This window comes from Camelus dromedarius, chromosome 7 (assembly GCF_036321535.1).
Source record: "Camelus dromedarius isolate mCamDro1 chromosome 7, mCamDro1.pat, whole genome shotgun sequence".
Taxonomy (NCBI): domain Eukaryota; kingdom Metazoa; phylum Chordata; class Mammalia; order Artiodactyla; family Camelidae; genus Camelus; species Camelus dromedarius.
In genome coordinates this window covers 40,224,194-40,240,995 of record NC_087442.1, presented here as the reverse complement: position 1 = coordinate 40,240,995, position 16,802 = coordinate 40,224,194, and the positions used below count along the sequence as shown (strand labels likewise).

Genomic DNA, 16,802 nt, shown 5'->3' with positions numbered 1-16,802 from the left:
TGTATTTCTGTGTCCGGAGCTGACTGTGTCTCGGCCCTCGGCTTCCTCCTCCTCCTCCTCTACCTCACCCCCTGGCCCTGCCTCCACACCCTCGGCCTCTCTGCCCTCCTCATGAGCCACGTTGCTCTCATGCCATCTCAGTTTCTTCATTGCCCAATGCCCCCGGCTGACAGAAGTGCCGATCTTGTCACACCCAGCAGCTGCGTGCAGAAATGCTACTGCCAGCCACAGCGGGCTCAGCAGCACTCTTGCAAGATGTCAGAACTGTCCACCATTACTCTGTAAGTGTGCGTGGCGTGGCTGTGGCCGGGTGACCTGGACGGGAGGGGGACGCATGCTGCCACCGCCGCCCAGGCTGCAGGAGAGCGGAGAGCGAGCCTGGGCCTCCAGCCCCCAGCCCTTCCCCGGCTGTTGCATGTGGACATCTGTGTGTCTTGTGAGTTCTCTGCAAGCTCATGGCCCGGGGCGGGAGGGGAAGTTGTGGGGATGGGGCTGTGGCCGTTGCGGGAGCAGTTGGCGCTTGGCTGGAGCTGAGGAGAAAGCAGCTTTGAAGCCTCTGGGGCTGCTGCCACAAAGCGTCGTCCTCCCCAACCCGCCCCCGCCCACTTCTGTGGGCTCCAGTCTTTGCTACCGCTAAGGGCCTGGAGCTTGAGTTCATTTAGACTGTCCCCCTGCCGGGGCAGGACCCTCACCCTGTGCACCTCTCTCGCCTTCACGTGCTGAGTGACTTCCTCCCCTCGGGAACCCTGTGCGGTGGGTACTTGTATTACCCTCATTTTACAGGTGAGAGAACTGAAATGCTGGGAGGTGAAATGACACTCAAGGCCACGTAGTTGGCAGGATGAAGATTTGAACCCAGGCAGTTCTAAGCACTAGGTCCTGGAGCATCTCTAACTAGAGCCTCAGCCTCAATTTGGACATCCGTTTAAAGTAGGGGAGCCCACTGTCATTTGGGCGGCTCTGACCATTGGAAACTCTTCTTGGTACTTTTTAGGCCTCTTCTGCCCATTGATGTCTTCTTGGGTCAAAAGGACAGAGGCTAAGGCCCTGGGTCACTGTCTCTCTGAGTTAATCAGATCATAGGGCGAGTCCGTGATTCCTCAAAGAAAGATCCCAAGGCTCACAAGGGTCCCCAATCCGAGGCTTACCATCGGCTCTGAAGGACAGAGGTCCCAGAACTCTGGGCCCTGGTAACTTCTTCATCTGCCTCCACTGCCCTGCCTACCAAAAGTAGTCATGGGGATGCCCTGGGTCTCTAGCAGGAAACCGTGGTTATTCCAAGGCCGCTGTAGGGCCGCCAGGGAGGGAAGGCATTGCCCTAGGACTGCCCTGTAGGATGCCCTGCTGCATTTGCTATGATCTGCCTGGGGCTGGTAAGGGCCTGGAAGGTTGTGTTTCTTACATACTGAGCCTGTACCATCCACTGGAGAGGTTTGGCCTTTTGGTTTCCAGGGTATTTTTCAAATTGCAGGGACAGGTCCCTGGAAACAGGCCATCTGGGAGAGATGAGGCAAAGAGGGAGGAGGGCAGGGACCACAGGCATGTCCCCGGGCTGCCTTCCATCTGCAGCTCCTTCAGTTAAGCTGCTCTTTTAAAGTAACCCCTTTTCGGCAGGATCACAGAGGGCCCCCCACGATGTCAATGGGCCTGCATTTCCAGGCCACTTTCCTTTTCTATTCAGACTTCCATTCTTCTGCCAACACTCCCTGCTGCCCTCTGGCGTGTGGCTCTGGGTGCCCGGAGGTGAACAGGACCCGGGCTCCCAGGTCACGCTCAGCATTAAGGGCTCCAAGGCGTTCATATCGGGCTCATATGCTCTGTTTATCCCTTCGCGCACGTGCGCTTTCCGAGTGTGAGCCCTGGGCCTGGCCTGTGCTGGCTAGGGCAGGTAACAGAGATAAGTGAGGCACCACGCCTGCCTTCAGAGCCACGTCTGAGGGAGGACAGACAGATGAGAGGAAGGATGGGAGGCTGGACCACTCCAGGACTGTGTCTGGGCTCTGAGTGGGACCCACTTGGATCCTTTAGGCACCAGTTTTGGTTCAGGGACTCCTGGGGTCCTACAGAACCGGCTGCCTGTGAGCAGGGGGAGAATCAGGGGGCACTGGCACTCGACAGGCTTCTTCCTTCTGGAGCTGGCCTTGGTCCACCTGAAGGTCTCCCTGGCTATTCCTTCCCTGTCCTCCACGTCCCCTCCCCTGCTCCCCCCGCCACCCCAATTCCTATGCCTCTGAGTAGACACCGGAAAGCCAAGGACCTCACTCATTTGAGGCCCTCTGTGGCTTCTGCTTCTCCTGAAACCTGGAGCCCCCACATTCAACAGAACATTCTCTTCCAGAAAGGCTGGGATGGGGGACAGGGAGGGGCACATGTTGTAACTGCCCCAAATCAAGCAGCCACCCCCACACCAGCTCTCCACCCCGTTGGACTGAGCTCTGCCGGGAGAGGGTAAGGCTGAACCTCTTGCTTGCTTCCCCTCTCAGAGTGCCCAGGGGGCAGACTGCAGGGGTGGGCGAAGGTGGGGCCCCACTCTTGGAGACCCTCTGGGAGTCCCCCTGCCCCCAACAGAGCAGGACCTAGAAGAACGTGTGCCATGGTGCCTACTCTTGATGTCTTTCCGTGGCTTCTGTGGGAGCAAGCAGAGGAACCCCTGAAGAGCTGGCCTCTCAGGGCATGCCAAGGTCCCTTGGGCCATTTCTCCCCTCCCCATTCCACCCTGACCCGAGCAGACAGCCTTCTCTCCCTCTTATGGTTTCCCGCGTGGCAGGTTCCTCTGCTCGATGGTGACTATATGCCCAGAGTCAGTCAGTCCTTCTTGGGATCCCTCCCAAGTCTCTCCTTCTGTGATCTACCCGCTGCACCCCACCTGCCTCCCTGTCATCAGCACCTCCCCATCACTCTCCACGAGGGTCCCTGGCTAGCCCCAGGCTTAGGAAAGCTAACTGTCTCTGTGGCCCCCTAGAGGCTGCTCTTTCCAGGAACAGAGAGCTTCCTTTCAGAGCAAGAGAATGTTTGTTTTGTTTGAGGACACATTATGTTGTTCTTCCAAATCCTATCCCAGTGTTTTGCCCCAACTTCACTTTTCCCAAGAGTTTCGCACCTCCCAAAAGAGGCCCATGTAAATCACCTACTCACATGTGCTCATCTACAAGGCTCTGTGTGTCCTAGAGGGATGGGCACCTGCAGCCTGGGGGAAGTTCCCAGGGAGTTCTGGAAGCCTGGGCTCTGTCAGCCACCGTCTCTCCCAGGCCCGTGCACTGGGAGAGAACCCTGAGGGGGTCCATGGACAGGGTCCCCGGCTTTGGAGGAGAGTAGGGGGCTGGGACTGGAGTTCTCTGCCCTCCATGGCTCTGGCCCCCAGCCCTGGCGGCCCCCAGAGCAGATGTCTCACTCTCTCCCGACAGACGGCTCGCCCGGTCCACCCTGCTGCTCATCCCACTGTTTGGAATCCACTATACCGTCTTCGCCTTCTCCCCGGAGAACGTCAGCAAGAGGGAGAGACTCGTGTTTGAGCTGGGGCTGGGCTCCTTCCAGGTGGGTGTGGGGCGTGTGGAGGGCAGGACTCGTGGGGAACCAGGCCCTGGCCTCTACCTTGTTGGTGGTTCCAGACACATCTTTAACCTAGACTCCGCGTTTCCGTCTCTGGGATAATAGTAGAGACTAGAAGGGAGCTGGGAGAGCCCTTTCTGCTGTCTACCCTCTGGGCTCCAATGAGAAGACACACTGATGTCTTCTGGTTACTGTGTCTGGGTGTCCTGAGCCAGACCTCCCTTCTGCGATCAGAGATGGCAGCTCTCCGCCCTCATCATCACCCTCACGAGACCTCTTTGTGCACATCCTGACTTCAGCCTGTAGACCACGCATCCCATGAGTGCTGGGAGCTCTGTCTTACCCGAGCTGGGGTCCCCAGCACAGGACCTGGTCACAGGGAGCTGAATGAGCTGAACAGGGGGATGAACAAACAGATATGTAAATAAATGATCGAGGGAGTGACCGAGCAGGAGGACTAGTGACTCATGCATGAAGGAGTAAGTAGATGGGGCTGTAAAGGAGTGAGTGAAGGAGTGAGTCAGTGCCGGGATGCATAGAGAGTAAGTGAACAGATGGGTGCAGGAGTGGGTCCGTGAAGGCAGAGGTGACCCTTGAGTGTCCCCAGGACAGAGCACCTCTCCCTAACCCAAATGTTTGGAGGAGGATTTGACCTTGACAGTCAGAAAGTTACACTGTGTGTCTGAGTTGACTCTCTCCCTCCCCACTTTTTAATTCAAAGCCATTTTGCCTGTTCAGGCAAAAGGGTTTATTGACAAAGGGGTTCCTGTCTAAGCACAGGAATTCTAAATGCACAGAATACAAGTAAAGAACATGTGTAGAAGAAACACCTACTATGTGCCAGGCACTTACGTGGTGTTTTGTGTGATCTGTGAGCATGGGTGTCTGGCTGAGGGAGGCGGGAGTGGGGAGGTGGTGGTGGATAAAGACAGGTCTCTTCTGTCCTGGAGAAGTGCTACCCTGCAGGCTGTTTGAGAAGCTCAGGGAACATTCTGGGGCATGAAAGTGGGTTAGAGCTGACCTTTGGGGACGAGAAGAATTTGACTGAGGGAATGTGCAATCCGAAGCCAGGGCTGTGGTTGGGAGGGAACTCCCCACCCGCCACTTGACTTCATGAATGTGGCCATCTTGGTGGAGCAGAACTTTCCCCATCTTCCCCCAGGTTCCCAGACAGATGCCCACATCCAGATCATCTTATTTCCCTGCTTCCTGGTGTCACTCCCAGCTCCCGCTGCCTCCCACACACCCCGCGTGGGAGGTTCCTTGCTAGCATTCTCAGGTTTTGTTTGTTCTCTCTCCCTAGGGCTTTGTGGTGGCTGTTCTGTACTGTTTTCTGAATGGAGAGGTAAGATCCTGGCCTCTGTAATGGTGGAGGTGTGGCTTACTGGGAAACAGATAGAGGCGTGGCCTGCTGGCCACTCAGGTCTATCCTCCAGACCAGGGCTCTGCCAGACTCCCAGCACCTACAGAAGGAGGACGGCAGCCGTGCTGGGGTCTCCTGACAGCCTCCCCCGTGCCAGAATCTGTCCCCCTTTGCCTGCTGTGCAGCTGAGGCCATTAGCGAGGGGCTCCACCTGTAAAGGCATCAACTGCTGAGCGCAGTCCCTCCTGGGGGGGTTTTCTCCGTAAGACACACCTTAGTAAAGACGAATTGAAAATGAGGAAGGACAGGGCACAGGAAATGGCACCTCCAGTTCCTGAGGCTGTGATGGGCAGGGATGCTGAGTGGGGAGCTGCCTGAAGTTCAGCACCGCCACCAGCAGGTCAGCCTGCCTGCCCAAACCCATCCCCTGTAGAATGCGGACTGTGGAGATTTGGAGAGACCCTGGGGAGAGGCGTGGAACCTTCTAGTGATGCTCCATTTCTGGAGCTGTGGTCTTCGGTTCTCCTGTGCTAGCCTTTTAAGGTGGTGCTTTTGAACAGAGCACAGAACAGAGGTGCTGAGATGGGAGCAAGGGCTGAATGGGTGGATGGCTTAGAACTCACTGCATCAAATGCTAGGGTGGTGGCTGCCTGACCCTGTGGCTCCTCCCCTTTTTGCATCTGAGAAATAGAAGATTGTCTCAGACAACCTACACAAGGGTCAGATGAGGATAGATAAGGAGAGGCAGACAGCCCTGCAGGGAGCAGCTGGGAGAGCTGAGAGGGAGTACAAGGAGCTTGCCAGGGCCTGTGGTGGGAGGGGTTGCCGGCACTGCACAAAGGTGCTGGACGAGGGGCTGGGCGCATGGGCACTGAAACTGGGCACGCCCCGCACGTACTGCTGTGGGCAACAGGGGGGTGTGTTCACCCAGAAGAGTGCTTTATTCAGTGATTCTCATCCTTAACAGCATATTGGAATCCCCAGGAAGCTTTAAAACACATGGGTGCGTCACCCCCGAGGTTTGGATGTAATGGTTCTGGGGTACAGTCTGGGCATCCGGGGGTTAAAGCTCTCCAGGTGATTGTCTTCTGCAGCCACTCTTGTGGGCAGCAAGGGCCGGGCTTCTGGCCGTGACCTATCTGCCCTAAGGGCCTGCTTCAAAGACCGCCTGAGCTAGTCTCTGCCTGTAGGACACTGAGAGCCAGAAGCGGAGGCCCGTGGGCCACGAGATGCCATTAGAGGCCTTGCTCAGACAGTGACTTGGGACGGGGCCACGGTCAGCTCCTCAGGGGCCTCCCTTTCCCTCGGGTGACCTCCAGGGCTGCAAGCGGCAATTTCGGCAGAGCCGGGGAGAGGGGGTGTGGGAGGTGGCAGTGCCCACCTGGAAAAAGCCCCAGGGCACGCAGGCAGGTGGGTGAGGCGTGAGAGGGCATCCATCCAGCAGTGACGCCCACGTCCCTCCCGCAGGTGCAGGCGGAGATCAAGCGGAAGTGGCGGAGCTGGAAGGTGAACCGCTACTTCACCATGGACTTCAAGCACCGGCACCCGTCCCTGGCCAGCAGCGGGGTGAACGGGGGCACCCAGCTCTCCATCCTGAGCAAGAGCAGCTCCCAGATCCGTATGTCTGGCCTCCCGGCGGACAACCTGGCCACCTGAGCCCCCCGCCCCCTCCTCTGCTCCGCGCACAGGCCGGGGCTGCGGGCGGGCGCTGGCCCACGCATGTTGGGCCTCTTCTCTCCCTCCGGGCAGGCCCTGGGCTGGAATTGGGCCCCCCGAGGGGGGAGAAGGATGCAGGGCACAGATGGGTATCTCCCCTCCCCGTTTTGGCACTGGCGCCATCACCATGGGCCCCTGGGCCCTGACCCCAGACATGTAAATACTCCTTAATTTTGGAAAAGTTGTCCCATCCCTACCCCTTCACCCAGTGTCCCTGCTCACCTCAGGCAGATCCTCAGCGCCATCGTGCCCCCTGTCCACCAGCCTCAGTGATCCCCTGACCCTGGGTGGGAGGCCTTGTGAGCAGAGACTGATGACCTTGCTTTGGGGGATTTGGGGTGGGGCCTGCCTGACAGCACCCCCTTGCAGTGTCTGACTCTCAGTGTGGACTCCTTGAGCCGGCTCTCCCCTCTGGGGCCCTTTTCAGGGCTGGCCTGGTCCCTTAGGCCATCAGAGGTCCAGCTTGGATGGCCAGAGAGGTTTTCAGTGCAGGCCAGACCCATGCTCACCCAACATGTTGGTGTCCAGTTGCCCAGCTTCTGGGTATCGGGACAGTGGGACAGCTCCAGGGCTCTTCCAATCAGAGACCTCAGATTGGGTCTGGGGCTAAGGTCAGAGAAAGCCCCGGTGCTTTTCATGTGGCCCAAGAAAAATTGCCAAGAGCCAGAAATGTGGATGTGATTGGAACGGAGATGGAAAGAGTTTGGAGGGACCCATGGAAGAAGACCTTCACCATTTCCATTATGTTACCCCTGACTCCACGTGGGCAGGGTTCATCTGGTAGCCTCCCTTCTGCCCCTCTGGCCCCGAGGCATCAGCTGCAGAAGGTTGAGAGATGGACGCCTCAGAGATACTGCTTCCCAACCACACCTACCACATAGAGCCCCGGAGCCCACCCTCTTCCCATTTCCCCTGAAGTCAAAGCCATGACTCCGATGAACCAGCCGCCTTCCTGTGATATCAGTGAATCCTGAAGCATCTTACACCTCCATGTGCCCACGTCCAGGGCCCAGGGCTCCCCTTCACCCCCTGTTCCCATGGACAATGAGGAGCTCTGGCCCCCAACTCCTTGGGCTCAGCTACTGAGAACTCTCTGAGACCTCTGCAAAGACTTTCTCTGTGTGCTTGACATTGAGTCAGCATGGATGCTGGGATGTCCTAGGGTTTGGGAGGGGAAGCCACACCTGCCATGCCTGTTAGCAGAAACTGCTGATGGGGGAGTGGCTGCACCCCGACTCCTGTCCTGGCTGCCCAGCCACAAGTTGCTCGCCCATAGCCTAAGAATTTGAAATGGGGCAGAACCAGGTTCAGGGAAGGTGGAGGAAAGTACTTGCGGGCCACGGCCTGCGTGTGGGGCCTGCCTCATTCAGTGTCAGCATGTGGTGTTCCTGTCCATGTATATTTGTGGGCTTGTTTTGTGGTCATGTTCTGGAACATGTGGAGAGTTTGGGGTCAGGAAGAATGTTGCTTTGCTTGGTTTTATAAAAAGGAAGAGGCCCCGGGGACGTGGGGACCTGTTCTTGAAGAGGCCTTCGAAGTGATGGGAGGAGGGCTCAGTGCTCGGTTTAGAGACCAGCCCCATGTCCCAGTGAAGCACTGTGGACCCCCGGGCTCAGCTGAGCCACAGGGAGAACAGGGCCTGCTTGCCCTTCCCTGGGCACGCTGGCCACGGGGCGTGTGGTGGCCCTTCTGTCCTGCGCCTGCCTCTGCTCCCCTCCCCTCCGGCTGGGAGCCATGTGTGTTACCTGACGGGGTGTCTCCTGGACTTTGGACACTGGTGGGGGGCCTGAGCTGCTTGGAAGGAGCCACGGGCTGGGATTTAGAGACAGAATCTGCCCCAGTGGAGCTCGGACTGCTGAGACTGGTCATAGCGCTCCGTAGTCTGGGCTTCAGCTTCCCCATTTGTGATGCTTCTTGAGCTCTGTGCTTTGGGAGTTCTCCAGTTCAAAGCCAAGGCAGGTAAAAGGGTGCGCATCATCGTTACATGTGTCATCTAAGGTTCAGCAGTGCCTTTGTTTGTTTTTGTGTGGAGAGGGGGGCAGCACTGTGCATGTTCCCTTTCTCAGAAGTAGAACATCTGTCTCTCCCATGTGGACGCTACAGTGGAAGCTGGAGGGAAGGATCAGTTCAGGGACAGTTGGACAGGTGCCTTGGGCACGATGTGCAGACCCAGCCGTGTCCCGGCCGGAGCAGGGTGGGCAGCAGCCACCCCCAGAGCCTAGGAGTGGTCCCCTGAGAATGGACCTTAATTTTCATCCTTGCGCCCACCAGCAGGTCTGCTTCACCATGGAAGGAGAGGCTTTGATTTTATAGCCGTGTCATCACAAAATAGCAAAAAACAAAACCCACCCTGAACCCCCATGCCATGCTGACACCTGAGCCCCGGGCCTGCGTCCTCGTAGAGGTTCCAGGTTCCTGTGGATTTGCTTTTCTCTCCGAACGAGCTGTTACCAGCCTTATGAGCAGACACCCCCAATGTATTTTGAATGTTTCAGGAGGTTAGGCAGCTGTCCTTCAGGATCACAGGCAGTGAGGGGATAGCATGGGATCTGGGTGAAGCCCTTCCCTCTCTGACCCTTTGTTTTCAAATCTATAGAATGGGCAATAAGACTAAATTGTTTGTATAGCCCATCGTATCTCTGGAATTCTCATCTGAACACCAGCCATCCACTGGGAATGGGCCCTAGGCAAGGACTGCGCTGTTTGCCCTAACCAGGAACGGGTAAGAAATCACATTGAGCAAGGAGGGGTTGAGGGCCTGAGGAATGGTGAGGCTGGAGAGGAGAGTTCTCAGACTCCATGTCTCTGAAAGGGGCTTGTCTTTGTTCCATGCAATCCTAAAGGATAAGACTCACCCAGGGGAGGCTGAGTTTCCCTTGGAGTAAAGAAATCTCTCATCCTCTGTCATGACATGGAACACACAGTGTCAAGAGAGAGACTCCAGCCCCTGGGGAAATGGAACTCCAAGTCAGGGGTGCTGAGGCCTCCAGGAAGCCTGTGAGGGCTGGGAGTGTGGGAATCGGGGTGCTCAGGGGTTCTCTGGTGGTCCCCAGCTTGTCTGAGGCCAGGCCACATTCTCTGTCTCAGTGGGCAGCTCCGTGACCGTCCTTGGCACATCCAGTGGCCCGCAGTGATTATTTCTCTGACCCTACCCCTCCCTGAACTGGCTTCTCTGGGGAATAGAGCCAGGGACCTGGAGCCCAGCCCAAGGCTTGAAATACCCCAAAGTCCATCATCACCCACCAAGGGCATGACTCACCTCCTCCATCTGACCCTCCCCCTTCCCAGAAGGAAAGCTAGAAGAGCCTTTCTTTGTAATTCAGTGAGTGCCCTTGATCGCCTCAAGGCTACTCCACAGTGAAAGCAGCAAGTGCTTTGTCATCATAAACTCCTCTTGGCCGCAGTGGCCGTGGACGCCTGCTGGAGGAGCCCTGAGCAGGGAGCGGGAGGCCTGGCCGTCTCCCAGCTTGGCCACTGACATGCTGTTTGGTTTGGACCCCTTCTTCATCGATCTTTGGGGAGACTCACGGAGTACTAGAGCCGGGAGGACGCTTGGAGAGCTGCAGGTCAGACCTCCCCGCTGGGCTAATGGGGAAGCGCTCACAGGAGGGCTTAGCGCAGTGGCTGCGCCATGTCAGAATTCAGTATCTTTACAAACCTGAAGGAGGAGGTGGGCCGATGAGCGTCCAGTCCTGTGCATGAACCAGAACAAGACCCCCACTAATGCTTCCGAACAGAAAACCTTCAGCTTTGTGCAGGAGAGGGGCTCTGGCTACGGAAGTTGTCAGGACTCCAGGCTGCACGAGGAACAGTGGCGTCGGTGTGATGTGGGAGAACCGCGTTCTCGCCTGGGCTTCACCACCTGCTCTGTGCTCAGGGCTGAACCTCTCCAGGCCTCCGCTTCTGAATCTGAGAAATGGGAGGACATGGGTTAAGGCCTGCCCGCAGGCCAGGGGTGAGAGTGAGGTGAGATGCTCTTGTATGGGAAAGAACTTTGAAAACGATATAGATGTGAGCTGATTCCTGGGGTGAGGACCCCGGAAAGGGGTCTGTCAACTGCTGTCAACTGCTTTGAGCCCTCCTGGGTTAACCTTTGCCCCATTTGTAAAACCACCAGCACTAAGGGGGAAGGGGAAGTCCAGTGGGCTCTGATGGACACAGAATTCCAGGTTTACCCATCAGTTGATTGATTGTTCTTGGGTTAGAACGGGGCGACTTCCTTGTGGGTGATGTCAGTGTTTCCACGTTACCCCCATGGGAACCCTTCAAGGATCTGGGACATCCCTCAAGTGGGCTGTGCGCCCATCATTCTCCTTTCCCTGAACTTGACGTCCTGGGATGTGTCTGCTTGGCCATGTGCGTCTTGTCTTATGTCTGTCTTCTGTAGCTTTGCCCCTGTGAGGGCTGGAGTGGGGAGGCCCCTGGCATCCCAGAAGTGGCTCCAGGCTCGCTGTGGGAGCCGGGCCCGCCTGGGTTTCATCTCCCACGATAAAGAAAAGCCCCACAGAGCTCCTGCTACCGCTGTGGCCGTCAGTGCTGTGCTCACACCCTTGTCCGGGATTTTAAGGATGTGAAACTGCTGTAGATGACTCAATAAATGTCTTACCGTTTTCCCTGGTGGCTGTAACTTGGCAGGAGTGGAGGGCAGGGAGGAGAGGCGGTGGAGGGGGAGGAAATCTGGTCCCCCAGAGTAATCCAGTCTACAAGGCTCTGTGGCCCTTTAGAGTTCAATGGAGAAGTATGCGAATGGGCCTGAGTGAGCTTAGAATGGACTTGGAAGAGCAAAGTCCTGGCCTCAAAAGGACCCTCAAGGATCATGCAGCCTCAGTGGAATCGAGGTCACTTGGGTGTTTTGGGTTCCTAGAAGTGGCAGCAGCTCACCTCACAGTACTTCATTATTTTATGAGCGTGGCCATCAGATATCCCCAAAGCCTGCCTGCGGTGAACATTTCATTCCACAGGTAACGACAGGCTGCCAGCATCCCATCCCCCAATGCTTCTGGATACTCAGAGCCATCAGCCCCCGCCAGACCAGATAACTGATTCCAGGTAACACCCATTTCCTTGAGGGTCTATTGATTTTACAACTTTCAATGCCCATTTTTAGATTATTCAGAATTTTTTGTTACTAGCAACAGAAGATCATTTTGGCTGATAAATCAGAAAAGGAGTTTAGGAAAAAAGATGTTGGGCAGCTCACAGAATTCTCTTGAGGCTGGAGAAACCAGAAAAGGTGTCTCAAGCCATATCATGCCATGGAACTGAAGACAAAGCTGTTGACTGGGGCAGTGTCTCTTCTGTGCCAGAGACTCCGCCTCACAATTACCGTTTCTGAAAGCAGAGAGCTTTGCTGTCATTGTCCCCAGCAAGTCTGACTCCACGTGCAGCCTCTTTCCTCTAGTTGCTCGCCTCTGAATCAGTCTCGCATGAGTCTGTCAGATTGGCTGTATTCTAGCTGCCGTGAGGCTGGAAATTTGACCTTCCTGGGTTTTACCTTTGGGAGGTCAGGTTCATGTGTCTGGAGAATTTCTAGAATTAACAGCAGTATTAAAAACTACTGAAAGAATAATGCCTGCCCCCACAGGCCTGAGGGCCACCACAATTGCAGAGCCAGCTCTGTCCGGGGTTCAGGGGGGCCACTCTGATGAATCCCAGCCCAGCTGCACGTGAGCCCTGCAGCCAGACAGACCACGCACTGAAAGCTCCCGCATATCTCGTGGGGTTGTTCCCCAGCTGGGAGGCTGCCTGCCTCTGCTTCCTGAGATCACCCCGGCTCTTTCCTCTCCAGGCCCATCTCTGCTTTCAGTCTGCAGGGGAATTATCAGGCTATGTCACATGACTCATTTAGCAGGTATCTTGAGGTCCTTCTGAAATGGAACCTACTCTCAAAGGGTGAACATTAATCTTGGGTGTCAGACTATGCTCACACAGACGACTTCCCTGTGCTTAGAAAAATAATCTCATTGATGTGACCATGATAAATTGAGGTTTCATACGTTTCATTCTGAGAGGTCACACTCACGAAGCAAAGATAAAGAACCAAAAGTAAATGGAGAGGCTTGAATTCCATTTTAGACTTGGATTTCCTGGCATCTAACGACTTAGTCCTTATGAACACTAATTAAATCCTGTGTCCTCTATCCATTCCTCCAAACTCACCAATGATTCCAGCCCTCTTTTCTCTCAAGCCTCACAAAAGAAAGCCTTCAGCCTTTCCTGATGAGGCTCTTGGCTCCTGGTAGTGTGAGCAATTCCTCTTGGGTACCCATTGGTTCTCAAGCTTTAGGATACATCAGAATCACTCGAGGGGTTGTTAAAATACAGGTTGCTGGCCCACCCCCAGAATTTCTGATCTAAGTCTGAGGGAGGGCATGATCATTTGGTTCTAAACAGTTCCCAGGTGCTGCTACTGGGGATCTGCAGACAACATTTTAGGAGCCGTTGCTCTAGACATCCTAGCTGAGGACACCAGCCGGGCATCACAACTCCTTTTTGTGAACCTTGGGGTTTGACAATGATTAACTAACAGCCGGGGTGGGGGGGTGGTGAGGACAAGCAGGAACATCAGCAGCATGAGCTTGGATTGGTGCTTCTTCCCAGACCACTGTCTAAGGACAGGAAGCAGGAATGTCCAATAGAAAGTCATCCCATAAAAATACAGTCCATTTATTTTCAATCAAAGTAAGTATAAGACCATCTCTGAACCACCTAGGATCGAGTTCAGTGAGCTATAAGAGGAAAATCCCAATAAAAGGTGACTTACATAAGGTAGAAGTTAATTTTTCTCACATTAAAGGAGGCCAGAGGCAGGCATTCCAGAACTGGTATGGAGGCTGTACGCTCTCTGTAAGGATTCACGCTTCTCCCTCTCAGCTCCTCCATCCTCAGCATGTGACTTTCAGTCTCAAAGTCACCTCACAGTCCCAGATGGCTCCTGGAGGTCTGGATGTCACCGGATGTAGGAGGATGTGAGAGAAGGCAGAAGATCCCTTCTCCTAGTTTATTTTCTTTTAAGAAGAAGCCTCACATCCACCTATATCTCACTGGGCAACAGTTAATCACATGCCACACTTCAAGGCTGGGGATGTCATGTACCCTTGAGGAAAGCTGGAAGAGAGAATGAATACAGGCTGGCAGATACTAGTTTGTCCCATAGTCTCAAACTCCCTGCATCGTTAGGGGCTTGGGTGGTGGTCACTGAGCTTGTCCACGCTTGTGAAAAACCAGTCTGAGTGATCCTGTTGATGTCCCACTGCATGACATTGGGAACAAACTGGGGGGTGCAGTCTCCAACCTGGACCAAAGAATGACTCTAGAGGGTCCCCAGTCAGAATTGAGGGAACCGTTTATGCTCACCCACAGGAACCTCCTCTGGTGTGAGGTGTGAGGGCATGTTTGCATCACTACTGGTGTCTTCCATCATTTTTGCTCCCTCATGACTGCATTTCCCCGAGTGGATTCTGCTCCTGCGTGACTCTTACATTATTTAATCTTTTTCATTTGGGGCATCATCAGAATGGTGATATAGTCATGTAGTTCACCTTTTTTTTTTTCCTCTGATCTTTAAATTTCTGTCCATTGTCCTTAAGTGAACCCAACTTGGGTGCCTCTGAGCCTCCCAACTACCTTAGACTGCCCCCTGGTGGATGCCCATCCCAGGCAGTCTTCTGGTCTGAACACAGATACAGCTTCCCCCCTCCATTCTGGATGCAAGATTATGAATTTGACACGTAAAACTCAGTCACCAAGAACTCTTCTAACTTTTAGGATGTGGTCTTGTAAATGCTCACATGGAGATAGTTTTTCTTGTCCTCTGAAATAGCTGTTTTCTAAATTTCTATAAAGGACGGGCTTAGGGGTATCAATCTGGTGAGTGTCACAGATAAGGGCCCTGATCTCAGGAGCTTAGATTGCAAGTAAAGAAGGAAAGAAATGAGGTGATTTCAGATGGAGGAAAATGTTATGAGGGAAATAAAGCAGTTGATCAGCAGAGAGAACTGGGGTTGAGGTGGGCTATTGTAGACGCGACAGCCAGGGAAGGCCTATCTAAGATGCTTAATGCTCATGTAAGCACCTGAACAGCCTGCCCCTCCTGGCCTCATCAGCCCATCTCCTGTGGATCCCTACAGACACCTATGGGAAGAGCATCCCCTGTAGAGGGACCAGTAGGAGTAAATACATCGAGGTTTGAAATAAAGCACATGTTCCAGGACGGGCACACTGCTTTCCCAGGGCTGCCATAACAAATTGCCATGGACTATGTGGCTTCAAACAACAGAAATGAATTCTCTCACAGTTCTGGGGGCCAGAAGCCTGAAATTAAGGTGCCAGCAGGGCAATGCTCTCCGAAGGCTCTAGAGAGAATCTGCTCCATGCTTTTCTCTTAGCTTCTAGTGTGGCTGGCAATTCCTGGCACTCCTTGGCTTGTAGCTGCATCAGCCCAATCTTTTCCTCAGTCACACATGGCTTTCTCCCTATGTGTCTCTCTGTCTTCTACTCTTCTTATTAGGATACAGCTCATACTGGATTTGGGATCCACCCTCATCCAATATGACTTCATATTAACTAATTGCATCTTCAAAACCCCTATTTCCAAATAAGGTCACATTACAGGTACCTGGAGTTAGGACCTCAATGTGTCTTTGGTGGGAGTGGAGGTGGGGTGTGGTAGGGACACAATTCAATGCACAGCAAAGGGAGAGAAAGACTGAAGTTTCACTGGCTGAGCTGGCACACTGCTTTGACTTAGGTAATTTGGAAAAGATGGGGGTCAATGATGGATATGTGGGGCAAATTACCTAAGTCAGGGAACTCAAAAGGCAGGGGCACCAGAAGAGCATCAGCTCAAGAAAAACATTGAGCTCCAAGCCATGCCTGAGTCTAGATCAAGGGCAGAAAGGAGACATCTGGGATGGTCAGCCCTCTACTCCTTAGACACTCTCTCCATGAGCAGAAGCATCCCTTCCTATGCATTAACCATGATCTCAGTGGATAATCCCAGCTCTTCATCTCTGGGAACAATCTATTGGCACAGGCAGGGACCTGTGCTGCAAGTACCATGGAGAGAGCCAAGGGAACTTGGCTCCAGCACCACAGACAGTTCCAAGACACTGTATCTACTTGAGAGCTGAATCTTTGTGTGGCCAATTTATTCCCGTGAACAAAGGCAGATCTTGGTTTTACGGGACCTGAAACATATAATTTTGAGGGGACCTCCTTTATTAAAAATGCACAAATTTAAATTCAAAATTAAGTGTAAAAATTAATTTTTAAATGAGGAAAGTTGACAACTATCATAAATATTCTAAAAATCCAGAAAAATAATGTAATATTTATATTATTTATGATATTTTTTACCTGTAGTTGTGTATTCTTTGATCACCTCTTTATTGGACAACACTTTTTACATAATTTTCTAGACATATAATTGAAATATAATTCAATCACTTGATTAGTCAAATATGTGTTTTATTTTTGATAGTTTGGACTCAGCACCAGTGAGAACAGCATCCTCCCCTTAAAATTTTACATATCTGATGATTGGAAGATTTTTCTCACAGAGTTTCTGGTTCCATACATGCCAAAATGTGTTCCTCCACTATTACTCACGATGCCAGACACTGGAGAATAGTTCCAAGTATGATATGCTCTCTGGCCATCTGCCTCAATTTGTAATACCAAGTGGAATACAGAGGTGTTCCTGATGGATAGCAATAATCTAACTTTTTTTCTGATAAATGTTAAGTTGATTTACAAGATCTACTTTGGGCAGTTAACACAGTTTGTTCACAATGAGGAGCTATGTAACTCTGAACACACCGTACACGGCAATCAGAAATCATCATGGTAAAAGAAAACCGCAGCCCGTCTGCCACAGCCAACACGAAGCCGGCCAGAAACAGTAGGGGAAAGGGAGGGATGAAGGTGGAGTTTGTTTGTATCATAAAAGAATGAAGAAGCCACACAACATTACTTAATCATAATCAAGATTGAATGTGTCTCTAGTTAACATCCCCTGAGCTGGATCCCCAAATGCTCATGGTCAGTTCAACACTACCGCACATGTGAGATGGAGTTCAGTCTTCAGTCTCTTGTAAATTGTGTCTTGACTATTAGCGTCATCTGATACAGCTGGGGAGGGCTTTGGGAAGTAAACATTTCCACGAGAATTTGC

The 16,802-nt window shown here is 53.3% G+C and overlaps 1 protein-coding gene across 4 annotated transcripts in view; it reads left to right on the top strand.

Moving 5' to 3' along the window:
• ADCYAP1R1 (ADCYAP receptor type I) overlaps window positions 1-11,239 on the top strand; it is a 56,242-nt gene extending 45,003 nt beyond the window's left edge. For 2 of the 4 annotated variants that reach the window (XM_031455137.2, XM_010988051.3), the window contains exons 14-17: window positions 198-281; window positions 3,405-3,534; window positions 4,853-4,894; window positions 6,380-11,239. In XM_031455137.2, coding sequence (XP_031310997.1) covers window positions 198-281; window positions 3,405-3,534; window positions 4,853-4,894; window positions 6,380-6,568 — 445 coding nt within the window. In that variant the 3' untranslated portion in view covers window positions 6,569-11,239. The remainder of the gene's footprint in view (window positions 1-197; window positions 282-3,404; window positions 3,535-4,852; window positions 4,895-6,379) is intronic. The other 2 variants (XM_031455138.2, XM_031455139.2) reach the window with 2 other exon arrangements.
• Window positions 11,240-16,802: the final 5,563 nt, after the last annotated feature.